At 54.4% G+C, this 26,827-nt stretch overlaps 3 protein-coding genes across 3 annotated transcripts; all 3 read right to left on the bottom strand.

The window, feature by feature from the left end:
* Positions 1-3,371: 3,371 nt before the first annotated feature.
* LOC132085206 (PHD finger protein 7-like) lies at positions 3,372-5,626 on the bottom strand. The gene is given in 10 exon segments (XM_059490576.1): positions 3,372-3,384; positions 3,522-3,659; positions 3,806-3,919; positions 4,134-4,277; positions 4,279-4,317; positions 4,319-4,492; positions 4,569-4,818; positions 4,981-4,996; positions 5,168-5,259; positions 5,584-5,626. Coding segments are annotated over 10 exon segments (1,023 nt in total).
* An 8,141-nt stretch (positions 5,627-13,767) lies between these two features.
* On the bottom strand, positions 13,768-16,022 carry LOC132085205 (PHD finger protein 7-like). The gene is given in 10 exon segments (XM_059490575.1): positions 13,768-13,780; positions 13,918-14,055; positions 14,202-14,315; positions 14,530-14,673; positions 14,675-14,713; positions 14,715-14,888; positions 14,965-15,214; positions 15,377-15,392; positions 15,564-15,655; positions 15,980-16,022. Coding segments are annotated over 10 exon segments (1,023 nt in total).
* An 8,267-nt stretch (positions 16,023-24,289) lies between these two features.
* On the bottom strand, positions 24,290-26,544 carry LOC132085204 (PHD finger protein 7-like). The gene is given in 10 exon segments (XM_059490573.1): positions 24,290-24,302; positions 24,440-24,577; positions 24,724-24,837; positions 25,052-25,195; positions 25,197-25,235; positions 25,237-25,410; positions 25,487-25,736; positions 25,899-25,914; positions 26,086-26,177; positions 26,502-26,544. Coding segments are annotated over 10 exon segments (1,023 nt in total).
* Between the last annotated feature and the right edge of the window lie 283 nt (positions 26,545-26,827).

Here is a 26,827-nt window from a genome sequence, read left to right as displayed (position 1 = left end):
TTTGAGTATCCTAAATTGTACTATCAAATTCCATGAACACAAGTTAAACCTGTAGTGCTTCAGAGAAATGGCATCCATTGAAAAGCTTTACTCCCTAGGAACCGAACAGAGCTTTTTATTTTACAAAACCCTCTTTTTTAAAGAGAAAACTGACTGTGTCTTGGGCTTTTGGCCAAACTCAGTTTGGAGTTGGTCAAAGCAAAATGACCCTGTTAGTTTCTTGTGCTCTACTCTTTCTTTCCATATTCACATTCACATCCAATGGGCTGCTGGGAGTTTTGACTCTGTGCAGCACACACGGTTTTCCAAGACGACTTTCATTGCTCAGAGGTGTGCAATGTCACTTTCCCATTCCCTGAGTGCTGCTATTAATATTCCCACAGCATCCAACTACTACAGCCAAGTAGACAACAAAGAGAAATGCGACTTGCATTTCTTGGTGCTGTTCCATTTCTGTCATCTCAGGTTCATCGTCACCCTCAGAACTGCTGTCCTGGAAACGTGAATCCTCTTGCCACGTGGCTTTTACCGGCTTTATTGTCCCAAGCGTGTGAGGCTCTGCAAGGACAGCACCAATAGAGAAAAAAAGCCAAAACCAGATTATTCCTCTACTCGTCAGGAAAAATTCCTCCTTTCACGTGAAATACTTACAGTGGAGAAGAGAGATTTAGGAAGGACAGAATCTGACCCTGCCAGACTTTCTAAGCTACATTTCTGCTCCAGTATTTTCCAGTTTGTTCCAGGGATCCCTTATGTATTCTTAAACATTTCTCATTGCATTCAGAAGACACTGAATACCTTCTCAGTTCAGCACAAGTCCGGGGGGCTCGTTGCTTTGTGCTGTTGCGTTGGGTCTTTTAATATTTCGGAAAACTTCACAGGGTTTCTTTTCTCTCCTACATGACTGGGACTCGAGTTAATGTTGTTTCATCTTCATTTCAGACAGCCTCATTTTATCTAAGGTTAGGACACCCCCATGATCATGTGTCATTCCATTTCCTTTTTCTAAAGGTCCAAGAGTAGAATTCAGTAACAAACAGAATGTTCATGGATCTTGGGGCCAGCTCTCGGACTTTGCTCCTCCCTCTACATTAACGCACATTTCCTTAAAAGCCTTGTGAGGTTCTATGAAACTTGATATGACTGGTGTGTCACCTTTTTCCCTGTTTGAGGAATTCAGGGCATGAGAACAAGCTTTTTCACCACTCAGCAAAAACCCCCAATGCCTTCTCAAAGCATGCCTGTCAGAATTCCTGAGATGCAAGCATGAGGCACCTCTCAATAATCTACCACAGCCCTGGCAAGCAGAAATGAAGATCAAAATGCTTCTGCCTAATTACTGACCTCTATTGCTGAAAATCCCCTGCATCCTGACCTTCTTTACACCATATTGCCCTACAGTGCCTGCCAGAAGCTCTTCCTTAGCAATGGCACTGTTAGAAGGGTTCTGCTGTTACCTTCTTTGATGCCCAGCTCCTCTGTGCCTCCAAAGAAGGAAAACTTGAAAGAACTCGTCTCCTGAGTTGCGGCGTTCTCAGGCAAAGGTTCCAAATGGTCATCTGGGGCAGAGTGCTGTGTATCCTCTTTGTCCCAGGGTATTTCCTCAGTCTGTTCTGGTTTGTTCCTCGAAGGTCTTTCAAAGAGCAAACCAGAATAGACGGAGGAAATACCGTCTATTCTGGTTTGTTCTTTGAAAGGCCTCTTTCAAATCCGCAGCAATGCTGTAGAAGTTGTCTTCAGACACTTGAGGTAGTGTCTCACTCTCTTTCTTCCTTTTTTGGCTTTACTGAAATGAGATTGTTCAAGGATAGCAACACAGCACACGTCCTTTTCAGACACAGCTTCCCTAAGAGCCACCTTGCCCTCAATGTCTCCCTAAGGATATCCAAGCCCATTAAGGAGTGGTTCATAATGAAGGGTAAGCACTGGGGAAACATCTGAGGTTGGAGTGTAAAGGCAGGACCAAGAGTCCTTTTTAATTAGCCACATCCTTAATTGACGTTTCACTGACTACATGGTTACACAGAAATGAAGGTATTTAGCCCAGACTTCTTCCTGCCAGTAGAAACATCAAGAGCTAATCGGGTTTGCTCACAGATCTGCTCATCTCAGGGTCCCTGCACTGACTGTTCTCACCTTCACTTCCGGCAAGGAACACACGGCCTAGAAAGAAAAGATGACGGCGCTACGTGCTGCTGTTGGAGGTCCCAGTTGAGGTCCGACGTCGCTGGTGGGAGCGACTGCTCCTGCGCGATGTCCCCGACCATGTCCCCCTACGCCTGGGCCTCTCAGCTCTGGCTGCTGTCGTCCTGCTCCTGTCCTGGCGACTCCTGGACCGCACAGTTTGAGCCGAGGCCCGGCGCTGCTGGCGGGAGCGGCTGCGTCTGGGGGACGTCCCCGATGATGTGTCCCTTCGCCTGGGCCTCTCAGCTCTTGGCCTTGTCCTGCTGCTGCTGCCACGGCGACTCCTGGAGCGGACAGGTGGACTCTGGGCCCAGCCTTGCTGGCGGGAGCGCATGCGTCTGGGGGATGGCCCTGACCATGTCCCCCTACGCCTGAGCCTCTCAGTCCTTGTCCCTGTCCCACTGCTCCTGTCACAGACACTCCTGGAGCGGACAGGTGGACTCTGGGCCCAGATTTGCTGACGGGAGCGCCTGCGTCTGGGGGATGGCCCTGGCCATGTCCCCCTACGCCTGAGCCTCTCAGTGCTTGGCCCTGTCCCACTGCTCCTGTCACAGACACTCCTGGAGCGGACAGGTGGACTCTGGGCCCAGCCTTGCTGGCGGGAGCGCCTGCGTCTGGGGGATGGCCCTGGCCACGTCCCCCTATGCCTGAGCCTCTCAGTGCTTGGCCCTGTCCCTCTGTTCCTGTCATGGCAGCTCCTGGAGCGGACGGGTGGACTCTGGGCCCAGCCTTGCTGGTGGGAGCACCTGCGTCTGGGCGATGTCCGTGATGGTGTCTCCCTTCGCCTGGGCCTCTCAGCCCTTGGCCCTGTCCCGCTGCTCCTGTCACTGTGACTCCTGGAGCGGACAGGTGGACTCTGGGCACGACTTTGCCGGCGAGAGCAGCTTCGCCTGCGGCTGGGGCCAGCACGTCTGGAACGGACCCTGTCCTCAGGGTCAGGGGACGTGCTGCGTGTTGCCCTTGATCTGCTGATGCTGCTGCTGTCCAGTGAGGAAGATGGCAGCGCCTGCTGCCATGCTGCGTGGTGGGGCCTGCTGTGGCTGCCCGTCTCTGGAGATGGAGACGGGGAAACCAGCACCAATGGCACAGGGCTGTGGGAGCTGGGGCTGATGGCCTCAGATTCTGACCAGCCATGAGCAGATTGCAGTCCTGACTGTCTGGCCGGCCTGGGGCCATTGAGCTCTGTCTCATCCCTGGTGGCTGTAAGGGCAAGCAGGAATGTCAAAGATCGCCCAGGTCCCAGCCAGGCTGGGCCAGAGCAGTGCCCCCAGCCCTCCAGCAGTGGATGCTGCGCTCTGCCAAGCCTGGCCTGGGCACTGCCCCCAGCCCAGGGACACCGGAGACTTTGACTCATACATGTTCCGAGCCCAGCACAGCTGTCACACTCCCATCTCTGTGTGCTGTTCCTCAGGCCAGAGCAGCGCCGGTGGGTGCCCTCAGCAGCACAGGAGGAGCACAGGAGCAATTGCCATGGCCTGGGGAGGCAAACAGGCTCATAGCACTGAGAACAAAGTGTACCAGCATGTGGTTGTCTGGCCAAGCGCTTCTGGTTCTTCCCGCTTTGAGCCCTTGCCGAGACACAGGTTCCCTGCAGAGCCCCAGGTGCAGCTTCCCAACTTACCCCCGTTCCTCTGCCTCCTCCCTGCCCCCAGGGTAAAGGCAATCCCTGGCGTTGCACTGGCCGTGCCTCACTCCTAGATCTGCGAAGGCATCGTTGTCCTCCCATGTTGGGTCTCTGATGGAGAAAGGAAGAGATGATGAATTTCTGCTGCTCTCCCTCACGGAGGTCCAGGGTGTATCAGCTCTTTCTCCAGCGCTTTTCCAAGTTGGGGGTGAAGCTGAAGCCCAGACTGACGGGACAGGACAGGGCCAGGGCTCCTGGGGCAGGGCCTGGCACAGCACAGCACTTGCACCCTCCTGCCTGGTGGGCCAGGCAGAAAGACACCAACCTGAAGGGGACTCGAATCCCCAAGATGAACATTTCAACAGGGAATTCCCCGCTGTCTCTGCACAGGGGGCACTGGAAATACAAAGCACCAGCGCACAAGGCCTGTCCCTGCAGGGCAAACACAGGCAGGGTGAGCGAGGCCCTGCTGTTGCTGCTGAGCACCTGCTGTGCCCTGGGGCTGAGGGGAGGGCTCCTACCTGGATGCAGTCCCTGTGGAACCAGGCCCTTTTGCATGTTGGGCACACCAGGGTTGTGAAGGTCTTTCTGTCCTCCACAGGCTCCAGGCAGATGAGGCAGACGGTGTCCGGCTCAGGAGTGGCCTCCACCTCCTGCTCTGGACGGTGCTCAGGGCAGAAGGACCTGGAGGAAAATGGATGGGGAAAGTGAGAAATGCTGGATCATTCCCCAGGGGTGGTCATAAAGAGAGATGAGGTACCTGAACGGAGTAATGTATACATTGACACAGCCGCCCTCCTTGGCACAGGGCAGGTGGAACCATCTGTCACAGTCCGGCACACAGCACATGATGGTTGCCCCGCTCTGGCCGCAGACGCAGCAGCGCTGGAAAGAGCCAAGCAGCCGCGTCAGCAGCAGCAGCAGCAGCCTCGAGGCCTCCCCGGGCAGCCGCAGGGCTCCGGGCAGGGCGCAGGACGTGGCCGCTGCCGGCTCCCAGCCCACAGAGCCGCCTGCTGGAGGAGGGAGGCTCCTGTGCCAGGGCCTCTGTGCCACAGCTGCTGGGAGCCAGACTTTGTCCCGGCTGCTGGGCCGGCCTTTCTTTCCTGCAGTCTGGGCTAAGCTCTGGCAAACCTCGCCAGGCACAAATCTCCCTGCTCTTGTCAGGCTCTCACCTTCTGTGCCGCCCGACTGGCCGCAATTTGGAGATCTCGTGGGAGAAATCCCAGGAGTCCAACGTTGCGTTTCTCTTGCCGAAATAGAAGAGTGGTGAAGAGCTGCAGGCAAGGGGAGGAGCTGATGAGGAGCGGGTGGCAGGAGCTGCCCATTGCAAAGGTGGAGGGAGCGCCTGGAGCCACTCACCATGCAGAACACGTGGGCACAGAGCCCACCCTTCTGCAGTTTGTCACCGCACATGTCCGGGTCAGCCTCGGCACGGCGACACAGCATGCAGGCTGCAGGGGACACAGCCAATGGCACGGGGCACGAGCAGCTCTGTGGGGCTCAGAGCCTGCAGCAGCATCGGCCCCAAGGCCGCTCTGTCCCTGCCTGGCTGATGGGCAGGGCTGGAGGCCTTGCAGAGCAGGGGCCATTGTGGGCACGGCTGTCCCAGGAGCTGCCCCCTGGCCCAGCTGGGCTCCACTTGGGCAGGAAGGAGGCTCCCAGCCCCGGCATGGCCGAGCAGCTCCTGCCTCCCCCTGCCTCTGCTCTGATCCCCACGCTGCCTGCTGCCACAAGAGCCCCTGGGCCAGGCTGTCAGAGGGCTGCTTTGCCCTCACCTGGCTCCCTGGCACCAGGGCCCTCCTGCATGCTGTCAGACATGGCGGCTGTCTCTCCTGCGTCGCAGTCCTCGAGGGACGTTGTCGCTGCGAGTGCAGATACTCTCTCTCTATGGGAGAAAGAAGGGGGGGGAGTTTGCAGAACAGGCCCAGAGCCACGAGGCTCTACTCCCTGCTCAGGCCTGCGTGAGCCCTGCTCCTGTCCGCTTTCTCCTCCCGTCGTCGCGCTGAGGAACACCGCAGTGTCCTGGCTCTTCCTCCGCTGATTCTGGGAAGTGATAGGCAGGTGAGGCTGCAGCACAGGCCCAGAGCCCCGAGGTGTGGGGCCCCTCTGGTCCCTGGGCAGCCACGTCCCCGCCCTACCTTCTCCTCCCTGTGTCAGGTCGCACTGACGCTCGGCCTGAGCCCAGCGTCCCCTTTTGTGGCCTTGGTGGCACAGGTCACAATGGGCACTCTGACATCAGAGCCGTGTACCCAAAATCGGGCAGCCATGGCCTCAGGTCCCTGGCAACCACTTGTGGCGGGCCCCTCGGGCACCGAGCTTCTGAGCTGGGTCCGAGCGTTTGCTCAGGGTGGAAGCACGGCCGGGAATCCGGCAGCAAGTGCAGGGTCAAATGCCAGGCCCTGGGGCAGCCAGCCGGGGTGGCACTGTGGGCAGGGAGGTGCTGTTCAGGCACCGCCACGCCAGGGCTCTGGCCCCGGCCAAGGGAAATCTCTGCTCCTGCCCCTGGCAGGCGGTGGCCCAGAGAGCCCGTGCGGAGTCAACTGCACTGCAGGGATTCAAATCCTGCTCTAGGTGAACTGATGTTTTCCTCAACACCTGTCTGCAGAAAACTAAGATGAACCTGATTTGATGCTGCTGCTGATCACCATTGGGTACTGGAGATAAACCTGGACACCAGCACAGCTGCCTCCAGAACCTCAGTTATCTGTCATCCTATGAACTAAGAACTTTCACATTTCATATAAATGGAAAAATTAGTATCAGGCTCCTGAGAATTGTCATCTTTTATACTGACTCAATGGTAAGACAGAAAATGCACCGAGAATTTTGTGTGTACATTTGACAGGAGAGCTTGCAACTGTCCTCAACTCCAGTCATACAGGAGGATGCTTTTCCTACGTTGTAGGAACTTTGCCAGTTTGGTCCGTGCTTTCCTACTAGAAAATACATGGGAAAAAACTCAGGAAGCGAAGCACAAACAATTCTTGTCAATTTTTCTCTTTCGTGTCTTTGCAAACATGCTCCTGGAAATCCAGATCCATGACTTCTAGAACAATCAGTGGTATCTCTGGGAAGCAGGGCAGGGGCTGACAGGCAGGGACACCCTGCAGCTGCCTGATGCTGGGGCAGCAGGACTTTGTCCATTTTCCTGTCTCCATGGCAGAGCCACCTTGGCTGGGAAACAATCCCTTCACTGCTCTAGGAGGGAGGCACAGCCAGTGCAATGCCAGGGAGTGCCTTTACCCTGGAGGCAGGGAGGAGGCAGAGGGGGAAATTGGGAAGCTGCACCCGGGGCTCTGCAGGGCTCCCAGCCAGGGCTCGAAGCACAAGGAGCCAGAAGAGCTTGGCCGGACAATCCTGAGCTCTGGACACCGTGTCCTCAGCACCGGGAACCCGTTTGCTTCTCCAGGCCCTGGGCACTGCTCCCGTGCTGCTCATGCCAGTTACACACAGACACAGAGCTACCTGCTCTGTCTCAACCCTCTTCAGCACTGGACAGCACAACACAGTAACATGTTCTCTTCAGTACATGGTCTAATTATTAATAGTCCTGCAAAGACTCACATTCAAAGCACACACACACAAAAAGCCAAGCACTGGTACACACCTTGCATCAAGCCCTGGTACAGACCTTGCATCAACACAAAATGCTTGTTGCTGTTCAGAAACACAGCACTTTTGGCTGTTCAGAAAGGGCAGCACTTTTGGCCAATGCTTTTTCCTGTAAGATCTTTCAAAGGATTGCAAAGGTGACTTTGTTTGGCAACTTCTTCAAGGAACAAACAGGAGAGGCTTCTGAGTTTTTAAAGATTTATTGGTTTGCTTTCACTTCCCTTACACTTCACCCGGCATTCCAGAAAATCGTGAAAATCCAAAATAATATCAGGGGAAGTTTCTGAATTCTTTCATGTTTCTCTCAAAGACTTTCTTGACGTACATACAAGGGACTGGTTTGATAACATACAGGGAAAGAGTGGTTTCCCTAACTGGACATTACAAGACAACCTTATAGACTCCACTACACTAAAACACTTCTGTTGCCTGGTCATTACAAAGCCTGAAGCTCTTCTAGAGGCTTTTCCCAGTGCAACTTCATTAGGTTCCTCTCTGCTCAACTCTCGAGCCTGTCCAGGTCTCACTGAAGGGCAGCAGAGCCTTGTGGTGCCTCAGGCCCTGCTCCCAGTTCTGTCCCATCCGCAAATGCTGAGGGAGCGCTCCGTCCATTCTGCCAGGTCCCTGGGGAATAAGGCAAACAGGGCTGGGCCCAGCACGGCCCCCTGAGCTCACAGCTACCTGAGTTTGGAGCTCCTCTGTCCACTTCTCTGCCCCACTGTCCCTGAGCTGCCTCAGGGGCCTGTTATGGGAGGCAGGGACAAAGCCTTGCTGAAGTCCCAGCTGACAACAGCCACTGCTCTCCCCTCACAAGCCCAACCAGGCACTGCAGCACAGGTGCCTATGGGATTGGTCAAGCATGGTTTCCATTCCTGTTATTCCACAGGCTTAGAGATGGCATCCAAGAGGAGCTGTTCTGTCTCCTTTCTGGGGATGGAGCTGAGGCTTATGGGCCTGCAGTTTCCTGGCTCCTTCTTGGTGCCCTTTTGCAAGACTGCAGTGATGTTGGCTTTCCTCCACTGCTCATGCCTCTCTCTGGGGCTGTATCCTTCCCTGACTGGCTGGCAGAGCACCCTGTGCCAGAGGCAGGAGCAGAGATTTCCCTTGGCCCCAAAAGGGAACGCTGGGCTCAGGCCGAGTGTCAGTGCGACCTGACAACTGGAGGAGAAAGTAGGGCAGGGACGTGGCTGCCCAGGGACAAGAGGGGCCCCACACCTCGGGGCTCTGGGCCGGGGGCAGTGCCCAGGCTGGGCTTGGCAGAGCCCGTCCGCTCCTGGAGGGCTGGGGGGCACTGCTCTGGCCTGGCCTGGCCCGGCCCTGGGCTCCCTTGGCATTCCTGCTTGTCCTTGCATCCACCAGGGATGGGCTGCAGCTCAATGGCCCCGGCCTGGCCACACACTCAGGCCTGGAGCCTTCCCGTGGCTCTCCAGGGCACGAGAGCCCCAGCCCCAGCTCCCAAACACGGCCTAACAGGCTTTGCTGATATTGATCCCTGTCAGAGCTTTGAAAGCATTTTCAAAGTAACCTTGTTTGGCACCACTTTCAAGGAACAAACGGGACTCGCTTCTAATTGGTAAAAACTTTATTGGTTTGCTTGCACTTCCTATAGGGTATCCTAATGCTTCCTTTGGCGTTCCAGAAAATAATGAAAATCTAACAAATTCTAAAGAGAAGTTCCTGAATCCACTATGAGGAGAAGTCTCTACATTCACTGCCCTTACATACAGTTAAGAAGCTGCTCCTGTAACACACAAAGATGGAGTGGTTTACCTGACTGGACCACACAACATGATGTTTTATACACACCGCTACACTACAAAACTTCTCGTCCCTGTTCATTACAAATTTGAAGCTCTTCTCGAGGTCCTGACTTAATTTTGCAAGCACATTCATACCTGCAATCCCTCCCCATGCTCAGCTTTCACCTAGACTAACCAGGGAACAGATGTTCCATACTCACCTCAAGCAATCATCTACGTCTGTCTTCCTAACCCTCTTTTTCTTCATTGACTTCTGCTAATCTACAAAATACCTGCGGACCCTCTGCACAAAAGAAACATCCAATTAATAGCCTTAAACACATGTGATTGTGCTGCTGCTTCTAACAATCTTGACCAACACAGCACTAAAATCAGAAATCAATTCTCACACCCTTCCTATTCTCCTGCCCCCACCACACCTTGGCTCCAGCAGAAATGTTCCCTACTGCAGCCTGGTGTGCTAAGAACAATCAAAGGCAGCAGCACTTTCCCTCAACATGCTGCAATCTGAATTGCACTGAAATTGCAGCTGTTGCATTAGAAGCTCAGCACCAGCACCCCCAGAACTGAGGCCTGAGCTCTCCATTTCAACACATCCTGTAAATCAGGCTGCCTGGAAGATTGTAGGCCGGGAACTGTGTGAACACAGCAGTGCATTTCAGCAGAGTTATGGAATCAATCTCATGGAAGGCACATCCTTTATGCTTGTCTTAAGATTCTATTCTACAAAATCTAACCAGCAATTGTTTTGGTGGCCTGTGCAGGTTTTGGGGACTGTGCATGTTTCCTTTGGATGTTGTTTTCTTTGTTTCTACATACAAAATTCACTGGATTCAGAAGACAAAGCCCCAGATTCATTAGGACAAAGAACCACAGGGACATATGTGGCTGACACGAACACTCAACATTCCTAATGGTAACACCAGAAAGAGAGGAAAAAGATAAAGATGATTTAAATACCTGAAAGGATCCAAAATGTCTACGTAAGCTGTGAAGTGACTAAGTTTTTGGTAAACTCTAAAAGTCCAGATTCCTATTGGGTAATTGTCTGAAAGAAAAGAAAGCCAGAAATCTGCTTGACCTTCATTTTGCCAGGACTTTCTCACGGGATTCTGCCACAACTTGGATCACAAGTGAGGGTGGCAAATTTTGACTAGAAAACTTGGATAACTAGGCAGCATTTTTTCCACCTCACTGAATTACAGGAAGGGTTTAAAAGGAAAAACAAATGTAAAAAATGGTAAAGAAATTCTGTCATACCTCTAAGGCGTTCATCGTCTTTGGAGAAGGAAAAAAAAAACTCTAGCACTTCCTGTGCCTGGTAAAGAAAGAAACCTAGAAAAGGACAAAGGGATTTGAGTATCCTAAATTGTACTATCAAATTCCATGAACACAAGTTAAACCTGTAGTGCTTCAGAGAAATGGCATCCATTGAAAAGCTTTACTCCCTAGGAACCGAACAGAGCTTTTTATTTTACAAAACCCTCTTTTTTAAAGAGAAAACTGACTGTGTCTTGGGCTTTTGGCCAAACTCAGTTTGGAGTTGGTCAAAGCAAAATGACCCTGTTAGTTTCTTGTGCTCTACTCTTTCTTTCCATATTCACATTCACATCCAATGGGCTGCTGGGAGTTTTGACTCTGTGCAGCACACACGGTTTTCCAAGACGACTTTCATTGCTCAGAGGTGTGCAATGTCACTTTCCCATTCCCTGAGTGCTGCTATTAATATTCCCACAGCATCCAACTACTACAGCCAAGTAGACAACAAAGAGAAATGCGACTTGCATTTCTTGGTGCTGTTCCATTTCTGTCATCTCAGGCTCATCGTCACCCTCAGAACTGCTGTCCTGGAAATGTGAATCCTCTTGCCACGTGGCTTTTACCGGCTTTATTGTCCCAAGCGTGTGAGGCTCTGCAAGGACAGCACCAATAGAGAAAAAAAGCCAAAACCAGATTATTCCTCTACTCGTCAGGAAAAATTCCTCCTTTCACGTGAAATACTTACAGTGGAGAAGAGAGATTTAGGAAGGACAGAATCTGACCCTGCCAGACTTTCTAAGCTACATTTCTGCTCCAGTATTTTCCAGTTTGTTCCAGGGATCCCTTATGTATTCTTAAACATTTCTCATTGCATTCAGAAGACACTGAATACCTTCTCAGTTCAGCACAAGTCTGGGGGGCTCGTTGCTTTGTGCTGTTGCGTTGGGTCTTTTAATATTTCGGAAAACTTCACAGGGTTTCTTTTCTCTCCTACATGACTGGGACTCGAGTCAATGTTGTTTCATCTTCATTTCAGACAGCCTCATTTTATCTAAGGTTAGGACACCCCCATGATCATGTGTCATTCCATTTCCTTTTTCTAAAGGTCCAAGAGTAGAATTCAGTAACAAACAGAATGTTCATGGATCTTGGGGCCAGCTCTCGGACTTTGCTCCTCCCCCTACATTAACGCACATTTCCTTAAAAGCCTTGTGAGGTTCTATGAAACTTGATATGACTGGTGTGTCACCTTTTTCCCTGTTTGAGGAATTCAGGGCATGAGAACAAGCTTTTTCACCACTCAGCAAAAACCCCCAATGCCTTCTCAAAGCATGCCTGTCAGAATTCCTGAGATGCAAGCATGAGGCACCTCTCAATAATCTACCACAGCCCCGGCAAGCAGAAATGAAGATCAAAATGCTTCTGCCTAATTACTGACCTCTGTTGCTGAAAATCCCCTGCATCCTGACCTTCTTTACACCATATTGCCCTACAGTGCCTGCCAGAAGCTCTTCCTTAGCAATGGCACTGTTAGAAGGGTTCTGCTGTTACCTTCTTTGATGCCCAGCTCCTCTGTGCCTCCAAAGAAGGAAAACTTGAAAGAACTCGTCTCCTGAGTTGCGGCGTTCTCAGGCAAAGGTTCCAAATGGTCATCTGGGGCAGAGTGCTGTGTATCCTCTTTGTCCCAGGGTATTTCCTCAGTCTGTTCTGGTTTGTTCCTCGAAGGTCTTTCAAAGAGCAAACCAGAATAGACGGAGGAAATACCGTCTATTCTGGTTTGTTCTTTGAAAGGCCTCTTTCAAATCCGCAGCAATGCTGTAGAAGTTGTCTTCAGACACTTGAGGTAGTGTCTCACTCTCTTTCTTCCTTTTTTGGCTTTACTGAAATGAGATTGTTCAAGGATAGCAACACAGCACACGTCCTTTTCAGACACAGCTTCCCTAAGAGCCACCTTGCCCTCAATGTCTCCCTAAGGATATCCAAGCCCATTAAGGAGTGGTTCATAATGAAGGGTAAGCACTGGGGAAACATCTGAGGTTGGAGTGTAAAGGCAGGACCAAGAGTCCTTTTTAATTAGCCACATCCTTAATTGACGTTTCACTGACTACACGGTTACACAGAAATGAAGGTATTTAGCCCAGACTTCTTCCTGCCAGTAGAAACATCAAGAGCTAATCGGGTTTGCTCACAGATCTGCTCATCTCAGGGTCCCTGCACTGACCGTTCTCACCTTCACTTCCGGCAAGGAACACACGGCCTAGAAAGAAAAGATGACGGCGCTACGTGCTGCTGTCGGAGGTCCCAGTTGAGGTCCGACGTCGCTGGTGGGAGCGGCTGCTCCTGCGCGATGTCCCCGACCATGTCCCCCTACGCCTGGGCCTCTCAGCTCTGGCTGCTGTCGTCCTGCTCCTGTCCTGGCGACTCCTGGACCGCACAGTTTGAGCCGAGGCCCGGCGCTGCTGGCGGGAGCGGCTGCGTCTGGGGGACGTCCCCGATGATGTGTCCCTTCGCCTGGGCCTCTCAGCTCTTGGCCTTGTCCTGCTGCTGCTGCCACGGCGACTCCTGGAGCGGACAGGTGGACTCTGGGCCCAGCCTTGCTGGCGGGAGCGCATGCGTCTGGGGGATGGCCCTGACCATGTCCCCCTACGCCTGAGCCTCTCAGTGCTTGGCCCTGTCCCACTGCTCCTGTCACAGACACTCCTGGAGCGGACAGGTGGACTCTGGGCCCAGCCTTGCTGGCGGGAGCGCCTGTGTCTGGGGGATGGCCCTGGCCACGTCCCCCTACGCCTGAGCCTCTCAGTGCTTGGCCCTGTCCCTCTGTTCCTGTCATGGCAGCTCCTGGAGCGGACGGGTGGACTCTGGGCCCAGCCTTGCTGGTGGGAGCACCTGCGTCTGGGGGATGTCCGTGATGGTGTCTCCCTTCGCCTGGGCCTCTCAGCCCTTGGCCCTGTCCCGCTGCTCCTGTCACTGTGACTCCTGGAGCGGACAGGTGGACTCTGGGCACGACTTTGCCGGCGAGAGCAGCTTCGCCTGCGGCTGGGGCCAGCACGTCTGGAACGGACCCTGTCCTCAGGGTCAGGGGATGTGCTGCGTGTTGCCCTTGATCTGCTGATGCTGCTGCTGTCCAGTGAGGAAGATGGCAGCGCCTGCTGCCATGCTGCGTGGTGGGGCCTGCTGTGGCTGCCCGTCTCTGGAGATGGAGACGGGGAAACCAGCACCAATGGCACAGGGCTGTGGGAGCTGGGGCTGATGGCCTCAGATTCTGACCAGCCATGAGCAGATTGCAGTCCTGACTGTCTGGCCGGCCTGGGGCCATTGAGCTCTGTCTCATCCCTGGTGGCTGTAAGGGCAAGCAGGAATGTCAAAGATTGCCCAGGTCCCAGCAAGGCCGGGCCAGAGCAGTGCCCCCAGCCCTCCAGCAGTGGATGCTGCGCTCTGCCAAGCCTGGCCTGGGCACTGCCCCCAGCCCAGGGACACCGGGGACTTTGACTCATACATGTTCCGAGCCCAGCACAGCTGTCACACTCCCATCTCTGTGTGCTGTTCCTCAGGCCAGAGCAGCGCCGGTGGGTGCCCTCAGCAGCACAGGAGGAGCACAGGAGCAATTGCCAGGGCCTGGGGAGGCAAACAGGCTCATAGCACTGAGAACAAAGTGTACCAGCATGTGGTTGTCTGGCCAAGCGCTTCTGGTTCTTCCCGCTTTGAGCCCTTGCCGAGACACAGGTTCCCTGCAGAGCCCCAGGTGCAGCTTCCCAACTTACCCCCGTTCCTCTGCCTCCTCCCTGCCCCCAGGGTAAAGGCAATCCCTGGCGTTGCACTGGCCGTGCCTCACTCCTAGATCTGCGAAGGCATCGTTGTCCTCCCATGTTGGGTCTCTGATGGAGAAAGGAAGAGATGATGAATTTCTGCTGCTCTCCCTCACGGAGGTCCAGGGTGTATCAGCTCTTTCTCCAGCGCTTTTCCAAGTTGGGGGTGAAGCTGAAGCCCAGACTGACGGGACAGGACAGGGCCAGGGCTCCTGGGGCAGGGCCTGGCACAGCACAGCACTTGCACCCTCCTGCCTGGTGGGCCAGGCAGAAAGACACCAACCTGAAGGGGACTCGAATCCCCAAGATGAACATTTCAACAGGGAATTCCCCGCTGTCTCTGCACAGGGGGCACTGGAAATACAAAGCACCAGCGCACAAGGCCTGTCCCTGCAGGGCAAACACAGGCAGGGTGAGCGAGGCCCTGCTGTTGCTGCTGAGCACCTGCTGTGCCCTGGGGCTGAGGGGAGGGCTCCTACCTGGATGCAGTCCCTGTGGAACCAGGCCCTTTTGCATGTTGGGCACACCAGGGTTGTGAAGGTCTTTCTGTCCTCCACAGGCTCCAGGCAGATGAGGCAGACGGTGTCCGGCTCAGGAGTGGCCTCCACCTCCTGCTCTGGACGGTGCTCAGGGCAGAAGGACCTGGAGGAAAATGGATGGGGAAAGTGAGAAATGCTGGATCATTCCCCAGGGGTGGTCATAAAGAGAGATGAGGTACCTGAACGGAGTAATGTATACATTGACACAGCCGCCCTCCTTGGCACAGGGCAGGTGGAACCATCTGTCACAGTCCGGCACACAGCACATGATGGTTGCCCCGCTCTGGCCGCAGACGCAGCAGCGCTGGAAAGAGCCAAGCAGCCGCGTCAGCAGCAGCAGCAGCAGCCTCGAGGCCTCCCCGGGCAGCCGCAGGGCTCCGGGCAGGGCGCAGGACGTGGCCGCTGCCGGCTCCCAGCCCACAGAGCCGCCTGCTGGAGGAGGGAGGCTCCTGTGCCAGGGCCTCTGTGCCACAGCTGCTGGGAGCCAGACTTTGTCCCGGCTGCTGGGCCGGCCTTTCTTTCCTGCAGTCTGGGCTAAGCTCTGGCAAACCTCGCCAGGCACAAATCTCCCTGCTCTTGTCAGGCTCTCACCTTCTGTGCCGCCCGACTGGCCGCAATTTGGAGATCTCGTGGGAGAAATCCCAGGAGTCCAACGTTGCGTTTCTCTTGCCGAAATAGAAGAGTGGCGAAGAGCTGCAGGCAAGGGGAGGAGCTGATGAGGAGCGGGTGGCAGGAGCTGCCCATTGCAAAGGTGGAGGGAGCGCCTGGAGCCACTCACCATGCAGAACACGTGGGCACAGAGCCCACCCTTCTGCAGTTTGTCACCGCACATGTCCGGGTCAGCCTCGGCACGGCGACACAGCATGCAGGCTGCAGGGGACACAGCCAATGGCACGGGGCACGAGCAGCTCTGTGGGGCTCAGAGCCTGCAGCAGCATCGGCCCCAAGGCTGCTCTGTCCCTGCCTGGCTGATGGGCAGGGCTGGAGGCCTTGCAGAGCAGGGGCCATTGTGGGCACGGCTGTCCCAGGAGCTGCCCCCTGGCCCAGCTGGGCTCCACTTGGGCAGGAAGGAGGCTCCCAGCCCCGGCATGGCCGAGCAGCTCCTGCCTCCCCCTGCCTCTGCTCTGATCCCCACGCTGCCTGCTGCCACAAGAGCCCCTGGGCCAGGCTGTCAGAGGGCTGCTTTGCCCTCACCTGGCTCCCTGGCACCAGGGCCCTCCTGCATGCTGTCAGACATGGCGGCTGTCTCTCCTGCGTCGCAGTCCTCGAGGGACGTTGTCGCTGCGAGTGCAGATACTCTCTCTCTATGGGAGAAAGAAGGGGGGGGAGTTTGCAGAACAGGCCCAGAGCCACGAGGCTCTACTCCCTGCTCAGGCCTGCGTGAGCCCTGCTCCTGTCCGCTTTCTCCTCCCGTCGTCGCGCTGAGGAACACCGCAGTGTCCTGGCTCTTCCTCCGCTGATTCTGGGAAGTGATAGGCAGGTGAGGCTGCAGCACAGGCCCAGAGCCCCGAGGTGTGGGGCCCCTCTGGTCCCTGGGCAGCCACGTCCCCGCCCTACCTTCTCCTCCCGGTGTCAGGTCGCACTGACGCTCGGCCTGAGCCCAGCGTCCCCTTTTGTGGCCTTGGTGGCACAGGTCACAATGGCCACTCTGACATCAGAGCCGTGTACCCAAAATCGGGCAGCCATGGCCTCAGGTCCCTGGCAACCACTTGTGGCGGGCCCCTCGGGCACCGAGCTTCTGAGCTGGGTCCCAGCGTTTGCTCAGGGTGGAAGCACGGCCGGGAATCCGGCAGCAAGTGCAGGGTCAAATGCCAGGCCCTGGGGCAGCCAGCCGGGGTGGCACTGTGGGCAGGGAGGTGCTGTTCAGGCACCGCCACGCCAGGGCTCTGGCCCCGGCCAAGGGAAATCTCTGCTCCTGCCCCTGGCAGGCGGTGGCCCAGAGAGCCCGTGCGGAGTCAACTGCACTGCAGGGATTCAAATCCTGCTCTAGGTGAACTGATGTTTTCCTCAACACCTGTCTGCAGAAAACTAAGATGAACCTGATTTGATGCTGCTGCTGATCACCATTGGGTACTGGAGATAAACCTGGACACCAGCACAGCTGCCTCCAGAACCTCAGTTATCTGTCATCCTATGAACTAAGAACTTTCACATTTCATATAAATGGAAAAATTAGTATCAGGCTCCTGAGAATTGTCATCTTTTATACTGACTCAATGGTAAGACAGAAAATGCACCGAGAATTTTGTGTGTACATTTGACAGGAGAGCTTGCAACTGTCCTCAACTCCAGTCATACAGGAGGATGCTTTTCCTACGTTGTAGGAACTTTGCCAGTTTGGTCCATGCTTTCCTACTAGAAAATACATGGGAAAAAACTCAGGAAGCGAAGCACAAACAATTCTTGTCAATTTTTCTCTTTCGTGTCTTTGCAAACATGCTCCTGGAAATCCAGATCCATGACTTCTAGAACAATCAGTGGTATCTCTGGGAAGCAGGGCAGGGGCTGACAGGCAGGGACACCCTGCAGCTGCCTGATGCTGGGGCAGCAGGACTTTGTCCATTTTCCTGTCTCCATGGCAGAGCCACCTTGGCTGGGAAACAATCCCTTCACTGCTCTAGGAGGGAGGCACAGCCAGTGCAATTCCAGGGAGTGCCTTTACCCAGGAGGCAGAGGGGGAAGTTGGGAAGCTGCACCCGGGGCTCTGCAGGGCTCCCAGCCAGGGCTCGAAGCACAAGGAGCCAGAAGAGCTTGGCCGGACAATCCTGAGCTCTGGACACCGTGTCCTCAGCACCGGGAACCCGTTTGCTTCTCCAGGCCCTGGGCACTGCTCCCGTGCTGCTCATGCCAGTTACACACAGACACAGAGCTACCTGCTCTGTCTCAACCCTCTTCAGCACTGGACAGCACAACACAGTAACATGTTCTCTTCAGTACATGGTCTAATTATTAATAGTCCTGCAAAGACTCACATTCAAAGCACACACACACAAAAAGCCAAGCACTGGTACACACCTTGCATCAAGCCCTGGTACAGACCTTGCATCAACACAAAATGCTTGTTGCTGTTCAGAAACACAGCACTTTTGGCTGTTCAGAAAGGGCAGCACTTTTGGCCAATGCTTTTTCCTGTAAGATCTTTCAAAGGATTGCAAAGGTGACTTTGTTTGGCAACTTCTTCAAGGAACAAACAGGAGAGGCTTCTGAGTTTTTAAAGATTTATTGGTTTGCTTTCACTTCCCTTACACTTCACCCGGCATTCCAGAAAATCGTGAAAATCCAAAATAATATCAGGGGAAGTTTCTGAATTCTTTCATGTTTCTCTCAAAGACTTTCTTGACATACATACAAGGGACTGGTTCGATAACATACAGGGAAAGAGTGGTTTCCCTAACTGGACATTACAAGACAACCTTATAGACTCCACTACACTAAAACACTTCTGTTGCCTGGTCATTACAAAGCCTGAAGCTCTTCTAGAGGCTTTTCCCAGTGCAACTTCATTAGGTTCCTCTCTGCTCAACTCTCGAGCCTGTCCAGGTCTCACTGAAGGGCAGCAGAGCCTTGTGGTGCCTCAGGCCCTGCTCCCAGTTCTGTCCCATCCGCAAATGCTGAGGGAGCGCTCCGTCCATTCTGCCAGGTCCCTGGGGAATAAGGCAAACAGGGCTGGGCCCAGCACGGCCCCCTGAGCTCACAGCTACCTGAGTTTGGAGCTCCTCTGTCCACTTCTCTGCCCCACTGTCCCTGAGCTGCCTCAGGGGCCTGTTATGGGAGGCAGGGACAAAGCCTTGCTGAAGTCCCAGCTGACAACAGCCACTGCTCTCCCCTCACAAGCCCAACCAGGCACTGCAGCACAGGTGCCTATGGGATTGGTCAAGCATGGTTTCCATTCCTGTTATTCCACAGGCTTAGAGATGGCATCCAAGAGGAGCTGTTCTGTCTCCTTTCTGGGGATGGAGCTGAGGCTTATGGGCCTGCAGTTTCCTGGCTCCTTCTTGGTGCCCTTTTGCAAGACTGCAGTGATGTTGGCTTTCCTCCACTGCTCATGCCTCTCTCTGGGGCTGTATCCTTCCCTGACTGGCTGGCAGAGCGCCCTGTGCCAGAGGCAGGAGCAGAGATTTCCCTTGGCCCCAAAAGGGAACGCTGGGCTCAGGCCGAGTGTCAGTGCGACCTGACAACTGGAGGAGAAAGTAGGGCAGGGACGTGGCTGCCCAGGGACAAGAGGGGCCCCACACCTGGGGGCTCTGGGCCGGGGGCAGTGCCCAGGCTGGGCTTGGCAGAGCCCGTCCGCTCCTGGAGGGCTGGGGGGCACTGCTCTGGCCTGGCCTGGCCCGGCCCTGGGCTCCCTTGGCATTCCTGCTTGTCCTTGCATCCACCAGGGATGGGCTGCAGCTCAATGGCCCCGGCCTGGCCACACACTCAGGCCTGGAGCCTTCCCGTGGCTCTCCAGGGCACGAGAGCCCCAGCCCCAGCTCCCAAACACGGCCTAACAGGCTTTGCTGATATTGATCCCTGTCAGAGCTTTGAAAGCATTTTCAAAGTAACCTTGTTTGGCACCACTTTCAAGGAACAAACGGGACTCGCTTCTAATTGGTAAAAACTTTATTGGTTTGCTTGCACTTCCTATAGGGTATCCTAATGCTTCCTTTGGCGTTCCAGAAAATAATGAAAATCTAACAAATTCTAAAGAGAAGTTCCTGAATCCACTATGAGGAGAAGTCTCTACATTCACTGCCCTTACATACAGTTAAGAAGCTGCTCCTGTAACACACAAAGATGGAGTGGTTTACCTGACTGCACCACACAACATGATGTTTTATACACACCGCTACACTACAAAACTTCTCGTCCCTGTTCATTACAAATTTGAAGCTCTTCTCGAGGTCCTGACTTAATTTTGCATGCACATTCATACCTTCAATCCCTCCCCATGCTCAGCTTTCACCTAGACTAACCAGGGAACAGATGTTCCATACTCACCTCAAGCAATCATCTACGTCTGTCTTCCTAACCCTCTTTTTCTTCACTGACTTCTGCTAATCTACAAAATACCTGCGGACCCTCTGCACAAAAGAAACATCCAATTAATAGCCTTAAACACATGTGATTGTGCTGCTGCTTCTAACAATCTTGACCAACACAGCACTAAAATCAGAAATCAATTCTCACACCCTTCCTATTCTCCTGCCCCCACCACACTTTGGCTCCAGCAGAAATGTTCCCTACTGCAGCCTGGTGTGCTAAGAACAATCAAAGGCAGCAGCACTTTCCCTCAACATGCTGCAATCTGAATTGCACTGAAATTGCAGCTGTTGCATTAGAAGCTCAGCACCAGCACCCCAAGAACTGAGGCCTGAGCTCTCCATTTCAACACATCCTGTAAATCAGGCTGCCTGGAAGATTGTAGGCCGGGAACTGTGTGAACACAGCAGTGCATTTCAGCAGAGTTATGGAATCAATCTCATGGAAGGCACATCCTTTATGCTTGTCTTAAGATTCTATTCTACAAAATCTAACCAGCAATTGTTTTGGTGGCCTGTGCAGGTTTTGGGGACTGTGCATGTTTCCTTTGGATGTTGTTTTCTTTGTTTCTACATACAAAATTCACTGGATTCAGAAGACAAAGCCCCAGATTCATTAGGACAAAGAACCACAGGGACATATGTGGCTGACACGAACACTCAACATTCCTAATGGTAACACCAGAAAGAGAGGAAAAAGATAAAGATGATTTAAATACCTGAAAGGATCCAAAATGTCTACGTAAGCTGTGAAGTGACTAAGTTTTTGGTAAACTCTAAAAGTCCAGATTCCTATTGGGTAATTGTCTGAAAGAAAAGAAAGCCAGAAATCTGCTTGACCTTCATTTTGCCAGGACTTTCTCACGGGATTCTGCCACAACTTGGATCACAAGTGAGGGTGGCAAATTTTGACTAGAAAACTTGGATAACTAGGCAGCATTTTTTCCACCTCACTGAATTACAGGAAGGGTTTAAAAGGAAAAACAAATGTAAAAAATGGTAAAGAAATTCTGTCATACCTCTAAGGCGTTCATCGTCTTTGGAGAAGGAAAAAAAAAACTCTAGCACTTCCTGTGCCTGGTAAAGAAAGAAACCTAGAAAAGGACAAAGGGATTTGAGTATCCTAAATTGTACTATCAAATTCCATGAACACAAGTTAAACCTGTAGTGCTTCAGAGAAATGGCATCCATTGAAAAGCTTTACTCCCTAGGAACCGAACAGAGCTTTTTATTTTACAAAACCCTCTTTTTTAAAGAGAAAACTGACTGTGTCTTGGGCTTTTGGCCAAACTCAGTTTGGAGTTGGTCAAAGCAAAATGACCCTGTTAGTTTCTTGTGCTCTACTCTTTCTTTCCATATTCACATTCACATCCAATGGGCTGCTGGGAGTTTTGACTCTGTGCAGCACACACGGTTTTCCAAGACGACTTTCATTGCTCAGAGGTGTGCAATGTCACTTTCCCATTCCCTGAGTGCTGCTATTAATATTCCCACAGCATCCAACTACTACAGCCAAGTAGACAACAAAGAGAAATGCGACTTGCATTTCTTGGTGCTGTTCCATTTCTGTCATCTCAGGCTCATCGTCACCCTCAGAACTGCTGTCCTGGAAACGTGAATCCTCTTGCCACGTGGCTTTTACCGGCTTTATTGTCCCAAGCGCGTGAGGCTCTGCAAGGACAGCACCAATAGAGAAAAAAAGCCAAAACCAGATTATTCCTCTACTCGTCAGGAAAAATTCCTCCTTTCACGTGAAATACTTACAGTGGAGAAGAGAGATTTAGGAAGGACAGAATCTGACCCTGCCAGACTTTCTAAGCTACATTTCTGCTCCAGTATTTTCCAGTTTGTTCCAGGGATCCCTTATGTATTCTTAAACATTTCTCATTGCATTCAGAAGACACTGAATACCTTCTCAGTTCAGCACAAGTCTGGGGGGCTCGTTGCTTTGTGCTGTTGCGTTGGGTCTTTTAATATTTCGGAAAACTTCACAGGGTTTCTTTTCTCTCCTACATGACTGGGACTCGAGTCAATGTTGTTTCATCTTCATTTCAGACAGCCTCATTTTATCTAAGGTTAGGACACCCCCATGATCATGTGTCATTCCATTTCCTTTTTCTAAAGGTCCAAGAGTAGAATTCAGTAACAAACAGAATGTTCATGGATCTTGGGGCCAGCTCTCGGACTTTGCTCCTCCCCCTACATTAACGCACATTTCCTTAAAAGCCTTGTGAGGTTCTATGAAACTTGATATGACTGGTGTGTCACCTTTTTCCCTGTTTGAGGAATTCAGGGCATGAGAACAAGCTTTTTCACCACTCAGCAAAAACCCCCAATGCCTTCTCAAAGCATGCCTGTCAGAATTCCTGAGATGCAAGCATGAGGCACCTCTCAATAATCTACCACAGCCCCGGCAAGCAGAAATGAAGATCAAAATGCTTCTGCCTAATTACTGACCTCTGTTGCTGAAAATCCCCTGCATCCTGACCTTCTTTACACCATATTGCCCTACAGTGCCTGCCAGAAGCTCTTCCTTAGCAATGGCACTGTTAGAAGGGTTCTGCTGTTACCTTCTTTGATGCCCAGCTCCTCTGTGCCTCCAAAGAAGGAAAACTTGAAAGAACTCGTCTCCTGAGTTGCGGCGTTCTCAGGCAAAGGTTCCAAATGGTCATCTGGGGCAGAGTGCTGTGTATCCTCTTTGTCCCAGGGTATTTCCTCAGTCTGTTCTGGTTTGTTCCTCGAAGGTCTTTCAAAGAGCAAACCAGAATAGACGGAGGAAATACCGTCTATTCTGGTTTGTTCTTTGAAAGGCCTCTTTCAAATCCGCAGCAATGCTGTAGAAGTTGTCTTCAGACACTTGAGGTAGTGTCTCACTCTCTTTCTTCCTTTTTTGGCTTTACTGAAATGAGATTGTTCAAGGATAGCAACACAGCACACGTCCTTTTCAGACACAGCTTCCCTAAGAGCCACCTTGCCCTCAATGTCTCCCTAAGGATATCCAAGCCCATTAAGGAGTGGTTCATAATGAAGGGTAAGCACTGGGGAAACATCTGAGGTTGGAGTGTAAAGGCAGGACCAAGAGTCCTTTTTAATTAGCCACATCCTTAATTGACGTTTCACTGACTACACGGTTACACAGAAATGAAGGTATTTAGCCCAGACTTCTTCCTGCCAGTAGAAACATCAAGAGCTAATCGGGTTTGCTCACAGATCTGCTCATCTCAGGGTCCCTGCACTGACCGTTCTCACCTTCACTTCCGGCAAGGAACACACGGCCTAGAAAGAAAAGATGACGGCGCTACGTGCTGCTGTTGGAGGTCCCAGTTGAGGTCCGACGTCGCTGGTGGGAGCGGCTGCTCCTGCGCGATGTCCCCGACCATGTCCCCCTACGCCTGGGCCTCTCAGCTCTGGCTGCTGTCGTCCTGCTCCTGTCCTGGCGACTCCTGGACCGCACAGTTTGAGCCGAGGCCCGGCGCTGCTGGCGGGAGCGGCTGCGTCTGGGGGACGTCCCCGATGATGTGTCCCTTCGCCTGGGCCTCTCAGCTCTTGGCCTTGTCCTGCTGCTGCTGCCACGGCGACTCCTGGAGCGGACAGGTGGACTCTGGGCCCAGCCTTGCTGGCGGGAGCGCATGCGTCTGGGGGATGGCCCTGACCATGTCCCCCTACGCCTGAGCCTCTCAGTCCTTGTCCCTGTCCCACTGCTCCTGTCACAGACACTCCTGGAGCGGACAGGTGGACTCTGGGCCCAGATTTGCTGACGGGAGCGCCTGCGTCTGGGGGATGGCCCTGGCCATGTCCCCCTACGCCTGAGCCTCTCAGTGCTTGGCCCTGTCCCACTGCTCCTGTCACAGACACTCCTGGAGCGGACAGGTGGACTCTGGGCCCAGCCTTGCTGGCGGGAGCGCCTGCGTCTGGGGGATGGCCCTGGCCACGTCCCCCTATGCCTGAGCCTCTCAGTGCTTGGCCCTGTCCCTCTGTTCCTGTCATGGCAGCTCCTGGAGCGGACGGGTGGACTCTGGGCCCAGCCTTGCTGGTGGGAGCACCTGCGTCTGGGGGATGTCCGTGATGGTGTCTCCCTTCGCCTGGGCCTCTCAGCCCTTGGCCCTGTCCCGCTGCTCCTGTCACTGTGACTCCTGGAGCGGACAGGTGGACTCTGGGCACGACTTTGCCGGCGAGAGCAGCTTCGCCTGCGGCTGGGCCCAGCACGTCTGGAACGGACCCTGTCCTCAGGGTCAGGGGACGTGCTGCGTGTTGCCCTTGATCTGCTGATGCTCTGCTGTCCAGTGAGGAAGATGGCAGCGCCTGCTGCCATGCTGCGTGGTGGGGCCTGCTGTGGCTGCCCGTCTCTGGAGATGGAGACGGGGAAACCAGCACCAATGGCACAGGGCTGTGGGAGCTGGGGCTGATGGCCTCAGATTCTGACCAGCCATGAGCAGATTGCAGTCCTGACTGTCTGGCCGGCCTGGGGCCATTGAGCTCTGTCTCATCCCTGGTGGCTGTAAGGGCAAGCAGGAATGTCAAAGATCGCCCAGGTCCCAGCCAGGCCGGGCCAGAGCAGTGCCCCCAGCCCTCCAGCAGTGGATGCTGCGCTCTGCCAAGCCTGGCCTGGGCACTGCCCCCAGCCCAGGGACACCGGGGACTTTGACTCATACATGTTCCGAGCCCAGCACAGCTGTCACACTCCCATCTCTGTGTGCTGTTCCTCAGGCCAGAGCAGCGCCGGTGGGTGCCCTCAGCAGCACAGGAGGAGCACAGGAGCAATTGCCAGGGCCTGGGGAGGCAAACAGGCTCATAGCACTGAGAACAAAGTGTACCAGCATGTGGTTGTCTGGCCAAGCGCTTCTGGTTCTTCCCGCTTTGAGCCCTTGCCGAGACACAGGTTCCCTGCAGAGCCCCAGGTGCAGCTTCCCAACTTACCCCCGTTCCTCTGCCTCCTCCCTGCCGCCAGGGTAAAGGCAATCCCTGGCGTTGCACTGGCCGTGCCTCACTCCTAGATCTGCGAAGGCATCGTTGTCCTCCCATGTTGGGTCTCTGATGGAGAAAGGAAGAGATGATGAATTTCTGCTGCTCTCCCTCACGGAGGTCCAGGGTGTATCAGCTCTTTCTCCAGCGCTTTTCCAAGTTGGGGGTGAAGCTGAAGCCCAGACTGACGGGACAGGACAGGGCCAGGGCTCCTGGGGCAGGGCCTGGCACAGCACAGCACTTGCACCCTCCTGCCTGGTGGGCCAGGCAGAAAGACACCAACCTGAAGGGGACTCGAATCCCCAAGATGAACATTTCAACAGGGAATTCCCCGCTGTCTCTGCACAGGGGGCACTGGAAATACAAAGCACCAGCGCACAAGGCCTGTCCCTGCAGGGCAAACACAGGCAGGGTGAGCGAGGCCCTGCTGTTGCTGCTGAGCACCTGCTGTGCCCTGGGGCTGAGGGGAGGGCTCCTACCTGGATGCAGTCCCTGTGGAACCAGGCCCTTTTGCATGTTGGGCACACCAGGGTTGTGAAGGTCTTTCTGTCCTCCACAGGCTCCAGGCAGATGAGGCAGACGGTGTCCGGCTCAGGAGTGGCCTCCACCTCCTGCTCTGGACGGTGCTCAGGGCAGAAGGACCTGGAGGAAAATGGATGGGGAAAGTGAGAAATGCTGGATCATTCCCCAGGGGTGGTCATAAAGAGAGATGAGGTACCTGAACGGAGTAATGTATACATTGACACAGCCGCCCTCCTTGGCACAGGGCAGGTGGAACCATCTGTCACAGTCCGGCACACAGCACATGATGGTTGCCCCGCTCTGGCCGCAGACGCAGCAGCGCTGGAAAGAGCCAAGCAGCCGCGTCAGCAGCAGCAGCAGCAGCCTCGAGGCTTCCCCGGGCAGCCGCAGGGCTCCGGGCAGGGCGCAGGACGTGGCCGCTGCCGGCTCCCAGCCCACAGAGCCGCCTGCTGGAGGAGGGAGGCTCCTGTGCCAGGGCCTCTGTGCCACAGCTGCTGGGAGCCAGACTTTGTCCCGGCTGCTGGGCCGGCCTTTCTTTCCTGCAGTCTGGGCTAAGCTCTGGCAAACCTCGCCAGGCACAAATCTCCCTGCTCTTGTCAGGCTCTCACCTTCTGTGCCGCCCGACTGGCCGCAATTTGGAGATCTCGTGGGAGAAATCCCAGGAGTCCAACGTTGCGTTTCTCTTGCCGAAATAGAAGAGTGGCGAAGAGCTGCAGGCAAGGGGAGGAGCTGATGAGGAGCGGGTGGCAGGAGCTGCCCATTGCAAAGGTGGAGGGAGCGCCTGGAGCCACTCACCATGCAGAACACGTGGGCACAGAGCCCACCCTTCTGCAGTTTGTCACCGCACATGTCCGGGTCAGCCTCGGCACGGCGACACAGCATGCAGGCTGCAGGGGACACAGCCAATGGCACGGGGCACGAGCAGCTCTGTGGGGTTCAGAGCCTGCAGCAGCATCGGCCCCAAGGCTGCTCTGTCCCTGCCTGGCTGATGGGCAGGGCTGGAGGCCTTGCAGAGCAGGGGCCATTGTGGGCACGGCTGTCCCAGGAGCTGCCCCCTGGCCCAGCTGGGCTCCACTTGGGCAGGAAGGAGGCTCCCAGCCCCGGCATGGCCGAGCAGCTCCTGCCTCCCCCTGCCTCTGCTCTGATCCCCACGCTGCCTGCTGCCACAAGAGCCCCTGGGCCAGGCTGTCAGAGGGCTGCTTTGCCCTCACCTGGCTCCCTGGCACCAGGGCCCTCCTGCATGCTGTCAGACATGGCGGCTGTCTCTCCTGCGTCGCAGTCCTCGAGGGACGTTGTCGCTGCGAGTGCAGATACTCTCTCTCTATGGGAGAAAGAAGGGGGGGGAGTTTGCAGAACAGGCCCAGAGCCACGAGGCTCTACTCCCTGCTCAGGCCTGCGTGAGCCCTGCTCCTGTCCGCTTTCTCCTCCCGTCGTCGCGCTGAGGAACACCGCAGTGTCCTGGCTCTTCCTCCGCTGATTCTGGGAAGTGATAGGCAGGTGAGGCTGCAGCACAGGCCCAGAGCCCCGAGGTGTGGGG

The sequence above is a fragment of the Ammospiza nelsoni genome, chromosome 29, assembly GCF_027579445.1.
Source record: "Ammospiza nelsoni isolate bAmmNel1 chromosome 29, bAmmNel1.pri, whole genome shotgun sequence".
In the NCBI taxonomy this organism is placed as follows: Eukaryota; Metazoa; Chordata; class Aves; order Passeriformes; family Passerellidae; genus Ammospiza; species Ammospiza nelsoni.
Note: the sequence above shows the minus strand (reverse complement) of the source record. Positions and strands in the feature narration are given on the sequence as shown.